Source organism: Odocoileus virginianus, chromosome 19 (genome assembly GCF_023699985.2).
Source record: "Odocoileus virginianus isolate 20LAN1187 ecotype Illinois chromosome 19, Ovbor_1.2, whole genome shotgun sequence".
In the NCBI taxonomy this organism is placed as follows: domain Eukaryota; kingdom Metazoa; phylum Chordata; class Mammalia; order Artiodactyla; family Cervidae; genus Odocoileus; species Odocoileus virginianus.
This window is the reverse complement of record NC_069692.1, coordinates 27264524-27279071: the sequence shown is the minus strand read 5'-3', so window position 1 is coordinate 27279071 and position 14548 is coordinate 27264524. Positions and strand designations below refer to the sequence as shown.

The 14548-nt window shown below is 40.7% G+C and overlaps 1 protein-coding gene across 10 annotated transcripts in view; it reads right to left on the bottom strand.

The window, feature by feature from the left end:
- ATG5 (autophagy related 5) overlaps positions 1 to 14297 on the bottom strand; it is a 195133-nt gene extending 180836 nt beyond the window's left edge. For 3 of the 10 annotated variants that reach the window (XM_070450032.1, XM_070450034.1, XM_020898960.2), the window contains exons 1-2: positions 14040 to 14295; positions 7696 to 7859 (exon numbers count right to left, since the gene is read on the bottom strand). In XM_070450032.1, coding sequence (XP_070306133.1) covers positions 7696 to 7803 — 108 coding nt within the window. In that variant the 5' untranslated portion in view covers positions 7804 to 7859; positions 14040 to 14295. Of the gene's footprint in view, positions 1 to 7695; positions 7860 to 13788; positions 13868 to 14039 lie in introns of those variants that run through there. The other 7 variants (XM_020898957.2, XM_070450035.1, XM_070450036.1 and 4 more) reach the window with 4 other exon arrangements.
- Positions 14298 to 14548: the final 251 nt, after the last annotated feature.

Here is a 14548-nt window from a genome sequence, read left to right as displayed (position 1 = left end):
CAGAATGAGAGAAAATAATAGCAAGTGAAGCAACTGACAGAATTAATCACAAAAATATACAAGCAGCTCATGCAGCTCAATTCCAGAAAAATAAACGACCCAATCAAAAAATGAACCAAGAAACTAAACAGACATTTCTCCCAAGAAGAAATACAGATGGCTAACAAACATGAAAAGATGCTCAACATCACTCATTATCAGAGAAATGCAAATCAAAACCACAATGAGGTACCATCTCATGCTGATCAGAATGGCTGATACCAAAAAGCCAAAAATAATAAGTACTGAAGAGAGTGTGGAGAAAAGGGAACCCTCTTACACTGTTGGTGGGAATGCAAAGTAGTACAGCCACTATAGAGAACAGTATGGAGAGTTCTTAAAAAACTGGAAATAGAACTGTCATACAACCCAGCAATCCCACTGCAGGGCATACACACTGAGGAAACCAGAACTGAAAGAGACACAGGTACCCCAGTGTTCACCACAGCACTGTTTACAATTACTAGGACATGGAAGCAACCTAGATGTCCCTTGGCAGACGAATGGATAAGAAAGTTGTGGTACATATACACAGTGGAATAGTACTCAGCTATTAAAAAGAATGCATTTGAATCAGTTCTAATGAAGTGGATGAAACTGGAGCCTATTATACAGAGTGAAGTAACTCAGAAAGAAAAACACCAATACAGTATATTGACACATATATATGGAATTTAGAAAGATGGTAACGATGACCCTATATGCAAAACAGCAAAAGAGACACAGATATAAAGAACAAACTTTTGGACTCTGTAGAAGAAGGCAAGGTTTGCGTGATTTAAGAGAATAGCATTAAAACATGTATATTACCATATGTGAAACAGATACCCAGTCCAAGCTCAATGCATGAACAGGGCACTCAAGGCCAGTGCCCTGGGACAACCCTGAGGGATGGGATAGTGGGTTCAAGATGGGGGACACACGTACATGGCTGTTCATGTCAATGTATGGCAAAAACCACTACAATAAAGTGATTAGCCTCCAATTAAAATGAATAAATAAAAAATACACTAGAATTCTGTTTCATTTCAATGTGTGAGGCATCACACTAGGCGATGAGGACAGAGCAGTGAATGAGACAGAAAGAGTTCTTCCTCTCATGAAGCTTACAGGCTTAAGAGGAAGACAGTAAAAACAAAACTACAAATATGATGAATGTAAAGAAGTAAAGGATGTTATAGGAGCAAACAGCAAAGAAATTTACAGGAAAGGTCAAGGAAGGCCTTTACAGGAAGTCAATTTTAAGGCAAGAGTCAAAAGGGAAACAGAACGAACCAAACACGGGTGGACTTGGATGTCTGGGTGTGAGTAGGGGTGGGAGATACTTCTGTTCATTCTAGCAGAGGGAACTGCAAAGAAGGCATGGTGTGAATACAGAAAGACAAAGACTGGCACATGAGGAATTATAATAATTTGAATATGACAGGACTGTAGAGGTTTAGGACAGAATAGTACTGAAGAAGCAAGGGACCAGATCATGAAGAACCTTGTAAACTACATTAAGGATCCTAAAGGCAGTGAAAAGCCACTAAAGGTTTTAAGCTGGCAGGTGGAAAGATTAGATATGTGTTTTTAAAAGATTACTCTAACTGTGCAGACTGGAAAATGGAAAGAGGGCAAGACTGAAACCAGGGAAATCAGTTAATATTATAAAATCCCTTAGTTTTTAAATGGTGGTCTGAACTAGGCTGTATCATGGCATATGAAAAGTATAAGAAAAGTGCGAAGTATCTGAGATGTAAAATCAGACAGACTCAATTATGGCTGAATGTCAGGGATACAGGATAAGGCAGTATCAAAGGATGAGCCCCACGTTAATTGCTATAGGAGTAATTAACCAGCTGGATGATAAAACAAGAATAGAAGGTGGCAGATGACCAGGTTTTCTGGAGTAAAGATGATGAGTCCAGCTTCAAACACACTCAGTTAGAGTTCCTTTGAGATGTCTAAGTGACGTTATCAGCAGAAAGACATACAGGTCTGGAGCTCAGGAGAAAAACCCTGGGGAGCTGTTATGATAAAAATGCTCAACAAAGACATAAAAATGGAGTGAGAGCTCTAGTGGGGGAAAAAATAGAGAAAGTGAAAGTCACTCACTTATGTCCGACTTTTTGCAACCCCATGGACTATACAATCCATGTAATTCTCTAGGCCAGAATACTGGAGTGGATAGCCTTTCCTTTATCCAAGGGATCTTCCCAACCCAGGGACTGAACCCAGGTCTCCAGCATTCCAGGCGGATTCTTTACCAGCTGAGCCACAAGGGAAATCCAAGAATACTGGAGTGGGTAGCCTATCCCTTCTCCAGCAATTCTTCCAGAACCAGGAATTGAACCGGGGTCTCCTGCATTGCAGGTGAATTCTTTACCAACTGAGCTATCAGGGAAGCTCCCCCCCACCCCGCAAAAAACTAGAGACATGGACCAAAAAAAAAAAAGCAAAGCAAAGGGGACCACAGGAGCAAAACCAGGGATGAGGCACTGCAGAGCGAGAGGACAGTGTGATAAAACTGAGGAAACAGCCAACAACATCAAATAGGGCTGAGAGATCAAGCAAATCAAAGTTCAAAAGCAGACTCAAGGTCTGGTTAAAAAATAAAAAATCAAAATTTTTTAAAGAGATGTCATTAAGGACTTCAACAAGAACAGTTCTTTTGGAGCAGTGTGAGAATATGATTACAGTGAAGGAAGTGGTGGGAGGTGGGAAGGAGACAATGAGTACAAGCAATCCTTTTGCTAAGTCTGGCTGTGAAGGAAAAGCAAGAGGTTGAAAGAAAGATGGGGTCAAAGAGGTCTGTTACAGTATAGGAAGGATCTGAGACAATATAAATGCTGCAAAGAAGCTGTCACTAGACAGAAAAAGTTGAAAGTAAAATAAATAGAGAAGGGATGGGATCCAGAACACAAATGGAAGGTTGGACCTTGCCCGAGAAGAAAGGGCACCTCTTCCATTAAAACAGGAGAGAAGTGCAGATCTTCTCTTCTGTGCAGATATGCACCGAAGTGCATATCTGTGCAGATATGCTTTACAGAGTTGGTGGCAGAAAATTAAGGAAGGTCCTGTCACGTGGTTTCTATTTTCTTTGTGAAGTAGGAAGTGAGGTGAGGGCTCAGAGAAGGATTCCTAGCAGAGGGCAGACACAGTTGACTATGGGAACATAAATGGACTGCTGGGAAAAGTTTAGGGTCTACTCAGATCAATTATCACACATCTGCATGATTACCTCTGGTAACGAGTCACAAAATATGAATGCAATTTAGTGTGTATGTTTTATATTGGATAATCTAAAGGAAAAGTTAACAGTTCAAATGAATATAACAGAAACAACAAAAACTGAAAAGTTGCTTTGTTTTTAGGAAAGTTCTTTCCTGATACTCCCTGTAATATAAGATATAATTCTTAATGATATGACAAATAGAATTGGCTGAAAGATTTACATAGAGCCAACAAATCAAAATGCAGAAATGTATCTAACATTAATAAGCTTTTCCAACTGAAACAGAAAATCTTGGAAGACTCTTTGAATAAAAATTATTTAATTTACAAATTTGGTACAGAGTGGATATGTTAAAATCTAGTTTCTAAGAAAGAAGCTATAAACATTAATAAAAGGAAACTATATTTCCATTCACCTTTCCTTCCTGCACCTCCACCTGAACACGAATGGACGCTTCAGGCCATAATGACAACCCTGTTGTATCACCTCACCTGAACTCTAAGCAAGTCTGGGAAAGAAGTCTACTAGCTCTCAGGCCAAATTTTCATCTCATTTCATCTAGCTCTTTAAAACAGTATCATTATTATAACTCAAAGCAATTAAAAATACTTTCAAGCTTAATTTACAACAAAGAGACATGTGAACTAAAATCATACTGGCACTAAAATGTTTACTGATAATAATTCTAATAGTAACCACTGCTAGTGGTTTTGTATACAGCATTTTCTTTCTTCAGTTCAGCTCAGTCACTTAGTTGCGTCCGACTCTTTGCGACCACATGGACTGCAACACGCCAGGCTTCCCTGTCCATCACCAACTCCCAGAGTTTACTCAAACTCACATCTGTTGAGTCAGTGATGCCATCGAACCATCTCATCTTCTGTCATCCCCTTCTCCTCTCACCTTCAATCTTTCCCAGCATCAGGGTCTTTTCAAACGAGTCAGCTCTTCGCATCAGATGGCCAAAGTACTGGCGTTTCAGCTTCAACATCAGTCCTTCCAATGAACATTCAGGACTAATTTCCTTTAGGATGGACTGGTTGGATCTCCTTGCAGTCCAAGGGACTCTCGAGAGTCTTCTCCAACACCACAGTTCAAAACCATCAATTCTTCGGCACTCAGCTTTCTTTATAGTCCAACTCTCACATCCATACATGACTACTGGAAAAACCACAGCCTTCACTAGATGGACCTTTGTTGCCAAAGTAATGTCTCTGCTTTTTAATATGCTGTTTAGGTTGGTCAAAACTCTTCTTCCAAGGAGTAAGCGTCTTTTGATTTCATGGCTGCAGTCACCATCTGCAGTGGTTTGGGAACCCCCAAAAATAAAGTCTGCCACTGTTTCCACTGTTTCTTCATCTATTTGCCATGAAGTGATGGGACTGGATACCATGATCTTTGTTTTCTGAATGTTGAGCTTTAAGCCAACTTTCTCACTCTCCTCTTTCACTTTCAAGAGGCTCTTTAGTTCTTCTTCACTTTCTGCCATTAAGGGTGGTGTCATCCGCACATCTGAGGTTACTGATATTTCTCCCAGCAATCTTGATTCCAGCTCAGGCTTCATCCAGCCCAGCATTTCACATGATGTACTCTGAATAGAAATTAAATAAGCAGGGTGACAATATACAGTCTTGATGTACTCCTTTTCCTATTTGGAACCAGTCTGTTGTTCCATGTCCAGTTCTAACTGTTGCTTCCTGACCTGCATGCAGGTTTCTGAAGAGGCAGGTCAGGTGGTCTGGTATTCCCATCTCTTTCAGAATTTTCCACAGTGTATTGTGATCCACACAGTCAAAGGCTTTTGCATAGTCAATAAAGCAGAAACAGATGTTTTTCTGGAACTCCATTGCTTTTTCGATGATCCAGCGGATGTTGCCAATTTGATCTCTGGTTCCTCTGCCTTTTCTAAAACTAAAACATCTGGAAGTTCATGGTTCACATATTGTTAAAGCCTGGCTTGGAGAATTTTGAGTATTACTTTACTAGTGTGAGATGAGTGCAATAGTGCAGTAGTTTGAGCATTCTTTGGCATTGCCTTTCTTAGGGATTGGAATGAAAACTGACCATTTCCAGTCCTGTGGCCACTGTTGAGTTTTCCAAATTTGCTGGCATATTGAGTGCAGCACTTTCATAGCATCATCTTTTAGGGTTTGAAATAGCTCAACTGGAATTCCATCACCTCTACTAGCTTTGTTTGTAGTGATGCTTCCTAAGGTACACTTGACCTCACATTCCAGGATGTCTGGCTTTAGGTGAGTGTTCACACCATCACTTTTTCTTTCTTACACTTCAGTATTTATCTGACTCTTTGTGACCCCAAGAACTGTAGCCTGCCAGGCTCCTCTGCCCATGGGATTTCCCAGGCAAGAACACTGGAGTGAGTTGCCATTTCCTTCTCTACACTTATGCATGCACGCATTTAAAGAGCAAAATCTGAATTATGCTGCATGGATTTAAAGTTCAGTTCTTTGTTTAATATTTATTATATGCCTGTCACCCAATAATCTGAAAAAACATGATCACAATGACTATATAGAGTTTCTTTTGGGTGAAGAATTAGGAAGAATTCAAGAAAAAAAAATCAATTAGTATTAAAAACAATCTTCTTCCTCCAACAGTTAATCCCAGTACTCTACCATTTTTAATTCAATTAGAAACAAAAAATAACTTACCCTCTAGTTCTCACAATGGTCTTGTCATATTTAAACAGATTTATAGGTAAGGAAGGTAAAATATTATATTCTTTACTTGCTTTTTTTAAGTGCAGAAAATGTGTCAAACATCATGTTCTAATTTAAAAGTAAACAGTCTTAAATCATATAACTCTTAGCTTTCACTACTTTGACCAACTGGACACAAATACACTCCTTCGTGTAAGTACTATTAGAAAGCTGCCCAAGGTTAAAAGTTTTCATTAAAATAGCAAAAGCTAGTTTGGAAACAAACTTAAATGATATCCTAACCCAAACTACAGAGGGAGAAGAGTGAAAATACATCTAACAAATGAAATGTGTCTAAAAATAAACTATGATCACTCTTCATTTTTAACCATGGAAGTTTTTCTAAAGGCGGAAAATTGTTGTGTTTCCAAAGTAAAAATGACTCAAATTTATATAATCAGTTATGATTATCTGAATAAGTACAAAAGACTACCCAATTTCTCTGAAATTATCATTCAGTTAGAAAACCCAGAAAATTTAAACAAACCCCCAACATGGGGGTGGAGAGACTTTCATGCACTGAGTATCTACCATTTGTGTGATATATTCCAGATTCAAGGACGCACAGAGAAAAACGAAACAGTTCCTATACTCAACAAGTTAGAGGACGGGCCCCTAAAGGAGCTTCCTCCAGCCGTCTGACTATCCTCAGCTGGGGCAGGTAGGGGACGAGTGCTGCCTTGCCAGCACACAGGGGAGAAGGCCAGGGGCAAGTTCTACTAAAGTGAAACAAGAGAGAGTCCTGCACCACAGATGTACTTCCACTTCTCCAGATCTTCCTGAGTAAATAATATTGGATGTGCGTGCAGACTGTCATTTCAGTTGTATCTGACTCTTCGCAACCCCATGGACTGTAGCCCATCAGGCTCCTCTGTCCCTGGGGTTCTCCAGGCAAGAATACTGGAGTGGGTGGCCATGTCCTTCTCCAGGGAAGCTTGCCAACCCAGGAGTCAAACCCATGTCTCATGTCTCCTGCACTAGCAGGCAGGTTCTTTACCACTAGCACCACCTGGGAAGACTGTACTTGAGACACAAAGGAAAAACTAAAATGACAGTAAATGAGAATGTCTTTGCCTACTCGGGATTATTTAGTGAAAAAGCAAGATACTATTATCTCTGACTGACAGATGCTTAAGTTTGGATCATATCAGCAGTTAGAAAAGAAAAAAAAAGAGACTAAAATCAGAAGATAACTGATACTCTCTTTTTAGAACAGATAATACACTAACTCAAACCCACAAGCCTACATGCAACAATTTATGTTATTACACAGTGTATTTCATATTCTCTGTATTAACTCATGAACATATGAATACACACTCACGTTCATATGTTCACTCAGCTATCACAAAGAATTTAAATAGTTGCTTTGAATACAAAAGAATCAAATCTGAACCTATCATTTTCAAAATAGCTTCCTGTTAAAAAACCGCACATAACTTATGATTCATTATCATATACTATAGATGTGTAAGAAAAAAAAATCAAGAAGGTCCTGTATCAACATGTCAGCAGTGCTTTTATCCTCTGAGCAGTAGGATTAGAGGCGATTCTTACTTCCTTCTTTTCACAGATCTGTGTCTCCTAATTTTTTTTCCATAATAAGCACATATTAATTGTGTACAACGTGTTGAAAACCAGCCCCCTGGTTCTTAAGAGCTTTCTTTACAGAAATGGACAAAGTTCTGACATCCCATTTGCCATCACCAGCATACTTACATAATATGGTTCTGCCTCACGTTCAGTTATCTCATCCTGATACAGGGTGAAGCAAGTTGGAATTCGTCCAAACCACACATCTCGAAGCACATCTTTGTCATCTGTCATTCTTCCAGTGGTGAAAGCAGTACATATAGGCTAAATTATTTTCAGCCAAAGCCAAACTGAAAAGAAAATGAAGAATATTAGTCTGATCCTTGTAAGAATAAATGAACCTGCTCCAAAACAAAGATTATAGGAAATCAAGAATGCCATAAAGATTTACTTCAAAAAACTACATGGTGGGCATTCTTTAGAATGAATGCAAAAATCAGTACAACAAATTCCAAATGTAAAGCTATTATTTATTTAAAGAGATCACGGAAGTAACCATTTCAAAATTACATATACAACTAACAAACCACAGCCAAAGTGAAACTATACTTGCAACATCCACTCAAGCCCCAAAAAAGTATACTGCTTATCTAAAGTGAACTCTTCACCGCTTACTTCTGTCTCAGTTTTCTCATCTGTAAAATGGGAATAATAGCACTGACCATGTAAGAGAGACATGAAAATTAAATTCATACGTGTAGAATACTTACAATAATGCCTGTAACACAGTACTAGTACTATAAGATGTATCTGTCATCATAATTTACAGAACCAACAAGAGTTGTCTCAAAAAATGTTTAAAAAGTCAAAAACTTCAAGAACTTAGAATAATCAAAGGTATTTTCTAGTGTAAACTGGAATTATAAGAGTAAAGGAAAATATAACCAAAAATTATGCACTGAGCATTGCTAGTAATACTCACTATAGAGTCACAATTTGATCATTTGATACGCCCAGCTCTGTGGCAGACGCTGAGGGCTTCACGATGACGATGACAATGACGATGGTGGTATCATTTTTTAAAAACCTCAGGCATATCTGACTCTGCAACCCAATGGATTGTAGCCTGCCAGGCTCCTCTGTCCATGGGGATTCTCCAGGCAAGAATACTGGACTGGGGCGCCATTCCCTTCTCCAAAGGATCTTCGAGACCCAGGGACTGGACCCAAGTCTCCTGCATTGCAGGCAGATTCTTTACTGTCTGAGCACCAGGGAAGCCCCTACAGGCACTGCCCAGAAGGTACTGATTACAAATCTGCTAACACACCATGCACTTCCATGTCCTCTCCACAGCTGTGCTCATGCTGGTGGTTTCTAACCTAAAGCAGCCTTCCCCACCTTGCCTTCCAACTTGGACAGCCTTCAGGATCCTGCTCAAAACAGCCTTTCTTCCATGCATGAATCAGGCAGAACCTCACTGCACCTGTACTTTTCCTCTACTGCAGTAGGATTTTCAATCTCATATTCTTTCCACCATACCATATTAATTGTCAAACATCCCTTTCAACTCCAAAATGTCCATGGTTATAATTAAATGTTACTTTGTGAGTGCTTTCATAAGGGAGGAGGGGAAGAATTTAAATATTAACAGAACTTACAGTGTTCAGGGAAGAATTTTAAAAGATACTTTACTTGAAAAATGGGTAAAATATGGACAGAAGAAAAGACAAATAACCCAAGCAGGGCAATATAGCATCAGCAAAGATAGGAAGTGGCAGGAGCAATATATGAGCCAACTTTTAGGAAACATATTGGGAACAGCAGTAGACAACAGAAGAGCTGACACCGTGACATGTTCTACTACCACACATGATTTTAAGCAAGTCACTTTACTTCACTAAGTCTCAATTTCCTTAACTGTAAAAGTTACCAGGGTTGTTCTAGAAAAAAAAAATCTATAAAGTATGCGACATGGTACTGGACGCAGTAAGTGCTGAGACATAAAAGCAATTATTATTCCTTTAATGTCAAATTTGTAAATATATAATGTAACTAGATCATGAAGTATACCAAATAGATAACTGTAGGTTTTCAATTTTATCCAACAAGCTGTGAGGTTTTATAATGGTGAAATAAAAACACTTATCTGGTATAGTTAGAACTATGGCTTTTCCAGTAGTCATGTACGGATGTGACAGTTGGACCATAAAAAAGGTTAAGAGCTGAAGAACTGATGCTTTCAAACTGTGGTGCTAGAGAAGACTCATGAGAGTCCCTTGGACTACAAGGAGAGCAAACCAGTCAATCCTAAAGGAAATAAACCCTGAATATTCATTGGAAAAACTGATGCTGAAGCTGAAGCTCCAATACTTTGACCACCTGATGGAATGAAAAGACCCTGATGCTGGGAAAGATGGAGGTTGAGAGGAGAAGGAAGTGACAGAGGACGAGATGGTTGGATGACATCACTGACTCAATGGATGTGAGTTTGAGCAAACTCAGGGAAATAGTGAAAGACAGGGAAGCCTGGCAAGCTGCAGTTCATGGGGTTGCAAAGAGTAGGACATGACTTAGCAAATGAACAACAACAACAAATCTGGTGGCAGTGCACAAAAGGCACAAAAGGAGATCTGAGTCAGAGAAAGGATAGCCAGGAAGCAATGTCAGCAACTAAGGCATAAAATAATGAGTGCCTGACCTAGACTGGTAGCAGTGGATTGAAAACAGACAGGTAGGAGGCTTTTCCAATGAAGAACAGAAGTTGGTAGAAAGACTGGCTGAGGGATAAAGACAAGGACTGAAAAGATTTAAATGCTTACAGCAGGCAACAGAGTAAGGCAGTTAAGACGTTTTGAAACTGGACTGACAGGGGTTTCAATGCTGATATCCTCATGCAAGCTGTGAGTCCTTGGACAACAAACCTGACATCTCCAAACCTCTGTATCTGTAAACTGAAGATAATTCTAATGTCACAGGTTGCTCTGTGTTTAGCACCTAGTAACCAACAACTGGAAAAACGGAATATGTATTTAATTCCATGGCCCCTCTGCTTGCATACCCTTTGCCCCTTCTCTTGGCCAATGCTTAATCTTCTCTCTTTTTTTTTTTAATCTTCTTTTAAGAGTGAACCTAATATCAGTTTCCTGGGAAGCCGTCCACTAAGCAGATACAATCTAATTACTTATTATTTATCTTTACTGTCACATGGTATAACAATGCACTGCAGTCAAGTTTATCTTATCTGACCCTTGCCCCTCCCAAAACTGACCTGTGAGTTCCTTGACAGCAAAAATTGAGTCATATATACCTTTGCATCTGGGAGGGTAGCACAATTAGCACATCGTAGGTTCTGGAATTTTTGTTAAACACCGGAAAATAGATAAATAAATAAAATACATAAACCCCAAAGTTACACCAGCCACTTAAGAAACTTCTCCACCTAAACTCTTCCCTAAATTGGAACAATCACACTTTAAATTCAGTGAATTTTATTATTTTAGAAAAATATTTTTCCCTCTCATACATACACAGTGATCTCAAACCACGCGTCCAACTTGAAGAGAACATTTCCAAAGAACAGACATCTCAATTAGAAATAAGCTTCTTTAGGGCAAAGGCTACTACCTGACTGCTGTATTTTCTACATCTAATTCACAGCCTGGAAAAATGGCAGGTGAGTCCAACCAAAAACACTTAGCAAACAGTACAGTGAGGATAAGAATGTAATGCACAATTAACAGTCCCTTTTATGCTACAAACCAAGAACAGCTAACCTACTACCTGAAGCTGTTTTTTGCTGACAAAATCCCCAACTATCCACAAATTACTTAAAATATCAAATGCCTACTACCAGTAAATTTGTAAACATCTAAAAATATGCTGGGCTGGTCTCCCTTTAAATTCAAAAGTGGGCTCCGAGTACTGCCCAGTGTTCTCATATTTCCCTAGTCCATTTATTCTTCCACTGTCCCAGATCAACTCTCTCTTCTCAGATTTTCACATCCGCTTCCTTACTCTCTCTCAGCTAATGACTTGGCTTTTTAACTATTTCCTTCTTCTGGTTACTAAGGATCACCCGTTTTGAACAGGGGTTTTAAGGAACAGGTGCACCCCCATCCTGGGGGATAGTCTGTAACTTGCCCCAACCTCCAAATGTTGAAATGTCTTGAGGTCCTGAACCTGACCTTTGGAGATCTCTTAGGGTTTTAAATATCATTTACACAGTAACAATTCCCACATTCGTATCTTCAACCGAGACTTTTCTGAACTCTGGTTCCACATACACTACTGTATACTGACATTTCATTTGGAAATTTAGCAAGTGCAAAACTGAAAATGATTTCAGATCTCCCTCTCTCCTCTTCCCCAAACCACTAAGTGGTAACTCCATTCTTTAGTTGCTCAGGCCTTAAATTTGGGAGTCAACCATGACCCCTCTTCACAGCTGACCAGCTCTAGTTTAGACACCAGTCTAGAACCTGGCTATTTCTCACCACCTCCACTATTACCACACTGATCCAAGTCACTGTGACCTTTAATTCAGATAAATGCCATAGTCTACCAACAGAGGTCTCAACATTTCCACAACTTGCTGCAGAGATAACAATGTAATCAGGAAAAAAAAGTTTTTAAACACAAGTCAGATGATTTCACTCCTTTATTCAAAACTCTTTGTTGTTTAGACCCTTAGTCGTATCTGACTCTTTCGCAACCCCGTGGACTGTAGCCCTCCAGGTTCCTCTGTCCTTGGAATTCTCCAGGCAACAATACTGGAGTGGGTAGACATTCCCTTGTCCAGGGGATCTTCCTGACCCAGAGATCGGCACTGCAGGTGGATTTTTTACCACTGAGTCACCTGGAAAGCCACTCAAAACCAGACCATCTCATTCAAAGTAAAAACTAAAAGTGTTTAAAAAAAAAAAAAAAAAAAGTCTTACCAGGCCCTTATATGACCTGGGGCTTCCCTGGTTGCTCAGTAGGTAAAGAATCTGCCTGCAATTCAGGAGACCTGGGTTCAATTTCTGGATCAGGAAGATCCCCTGGAGAAGGGAATGGCAACCACTCCAGTATTCTTGCCTGGAGAATCCCATGGACAGAGGAGCCTGGTGGGCTATAGTTCATGGGGTTGCAAAGAATCGGACACAAGACTGAGCGACTAACATTAACCACCTACTCTGACCTGCTTATCTACTTCTCTCCAACTGGCTCCCCTGGTTCAGCCGAACTAGCTGATATGCTGCTGCCTCACGGACTCTGGCTGTTCTCATGGCCTTTTTCACTACATCCACATGGCACCCTTCCTTATCATTACTAGGATTCTGCTCAAATGTCATGTTCTCTTAGGCCATCACTATAACTTCCATGACACCAGCATGTCCCATTCCCCTTCATTATTTTTTCTCCACAGCACTTTTCACCACTCCACTTCACATATACTTTAATTAATTTTTAAATTAATGTCTCCCCACCCCAAACCTCAAAGTGAACTTCATGATGGCAGCAATTTTTATTGTCTTCTTCACTGCTTACTGTTTCGTTTATTTTTCGTTCAGTGCCTGGCACATAACTGGCACTTAGTATCTATTAAATAATAAAGTGAACCTACACATGAAGCTTGCATATTATTCTAAAATCCCTTATCCATATAGTATCATTCTGTTCGTTTTCCCCCAATTTTAATCAGCATACCATGGTGGATCAAAGAACATGCTCAAATCCAATATAAAATTCTAAAATTTCCCTCAACTGCTACCCTCAGCCCAGTGAAAATTTGAATTTTACTTTCAAATTCAAAATTCAGTCAACTCCCTTTATGGAAAAATCACAAAATAATTCGGTTCAGACCCAAGTACACACAGTCCCCAAAATTCCGAAATTTATCAAGTAAATTCTAGAAGGCTTTAAAAGTTCAGTGCCGTTTGACAGCCTCTGGGTTCTGATTCGTGCTAAAAACATGTTGTGCCTTCACACCCTTCAGAAAAATCTAGAACCAATCCAGTTTCCCTAAGCTCCTCAACTTCAGATGTGACTTGAAAATAATCCAAAGTATAATTAAAGTATATTAAAGTGCTTTGCCAACGGGAAATTGATTTTTTGGCACTAAATATTATTAAAATGAGACTTAATGAATGCTTTGAGAAGATAAACTGGGGAAAACTCCACAGATTTCGGATAGAATCGAACTGCCTATGAAATAACTATGATCTAAATAACTACTCCACGAAAAATGCAGGTCCTGAACTAAACTCTAGAGCGTGCGATGACACCCAGGCTTCCTACCTTAGAAAGGAACGGACGTATTCCCTCCAGAGATCACACAGGCTACACCCTCCAGCCGGCGCTAGAGCTCCGGGGGCGGCGCCTGGGCAACGCCACCTTCCTCGGAGGAACCACCTTCACCCGCCACCACCGCCCGGGGGAGCGCTCCTCTCGCCGCACACGCCCCTCCTTTTCACCACACCTACCTGGCACTTCCCCAACCCTCTTCTTGAGGGCATTTCCTCACACTGGGGTGACAGACACACACATACCCTACTAGAAGCGCCGGCTTCTCCTCCGGCTTCCTGCACAGGTGGAGAGTGCCCAACACACTATCCCGCCGAGATGCACCAGCCCGGAGTCCCGATGGCTCGCGCAGCCGCAGAAGGCACCTGCGCGGAGGTCGGAGTCGAGCCCAACTGCACTTCCGCCCTCCGGTATCCAGCAAAGACGGCCCGCAGCGCCGCGGAGCCCTGGAAGCCCACCGCAAGTCCAGTCACCCTCGGCGCCCGGAGATGACGTTATGAGACCCCACGTGGCCCGCACTCCGCCCTCCGAGTTCGGCCCAACCCTGCACGGAGGCTGGAGCCAGGCTTGCGCATGCGCGGACCGAGCGGTCAAACCCCTGGCAGGTTCACAGATGCTTTGCCCTCTTGTCTGTGCTTTTGGCAGTCATTGGTATTTAAGGAGGTTATAACAGTTCTGTGAGAGCAGAGACTTTTACAAATACGGAGACACTGCCTCACTGGAGCTTGTTCGCGGCGTCTCTCTCCTGGCTTCC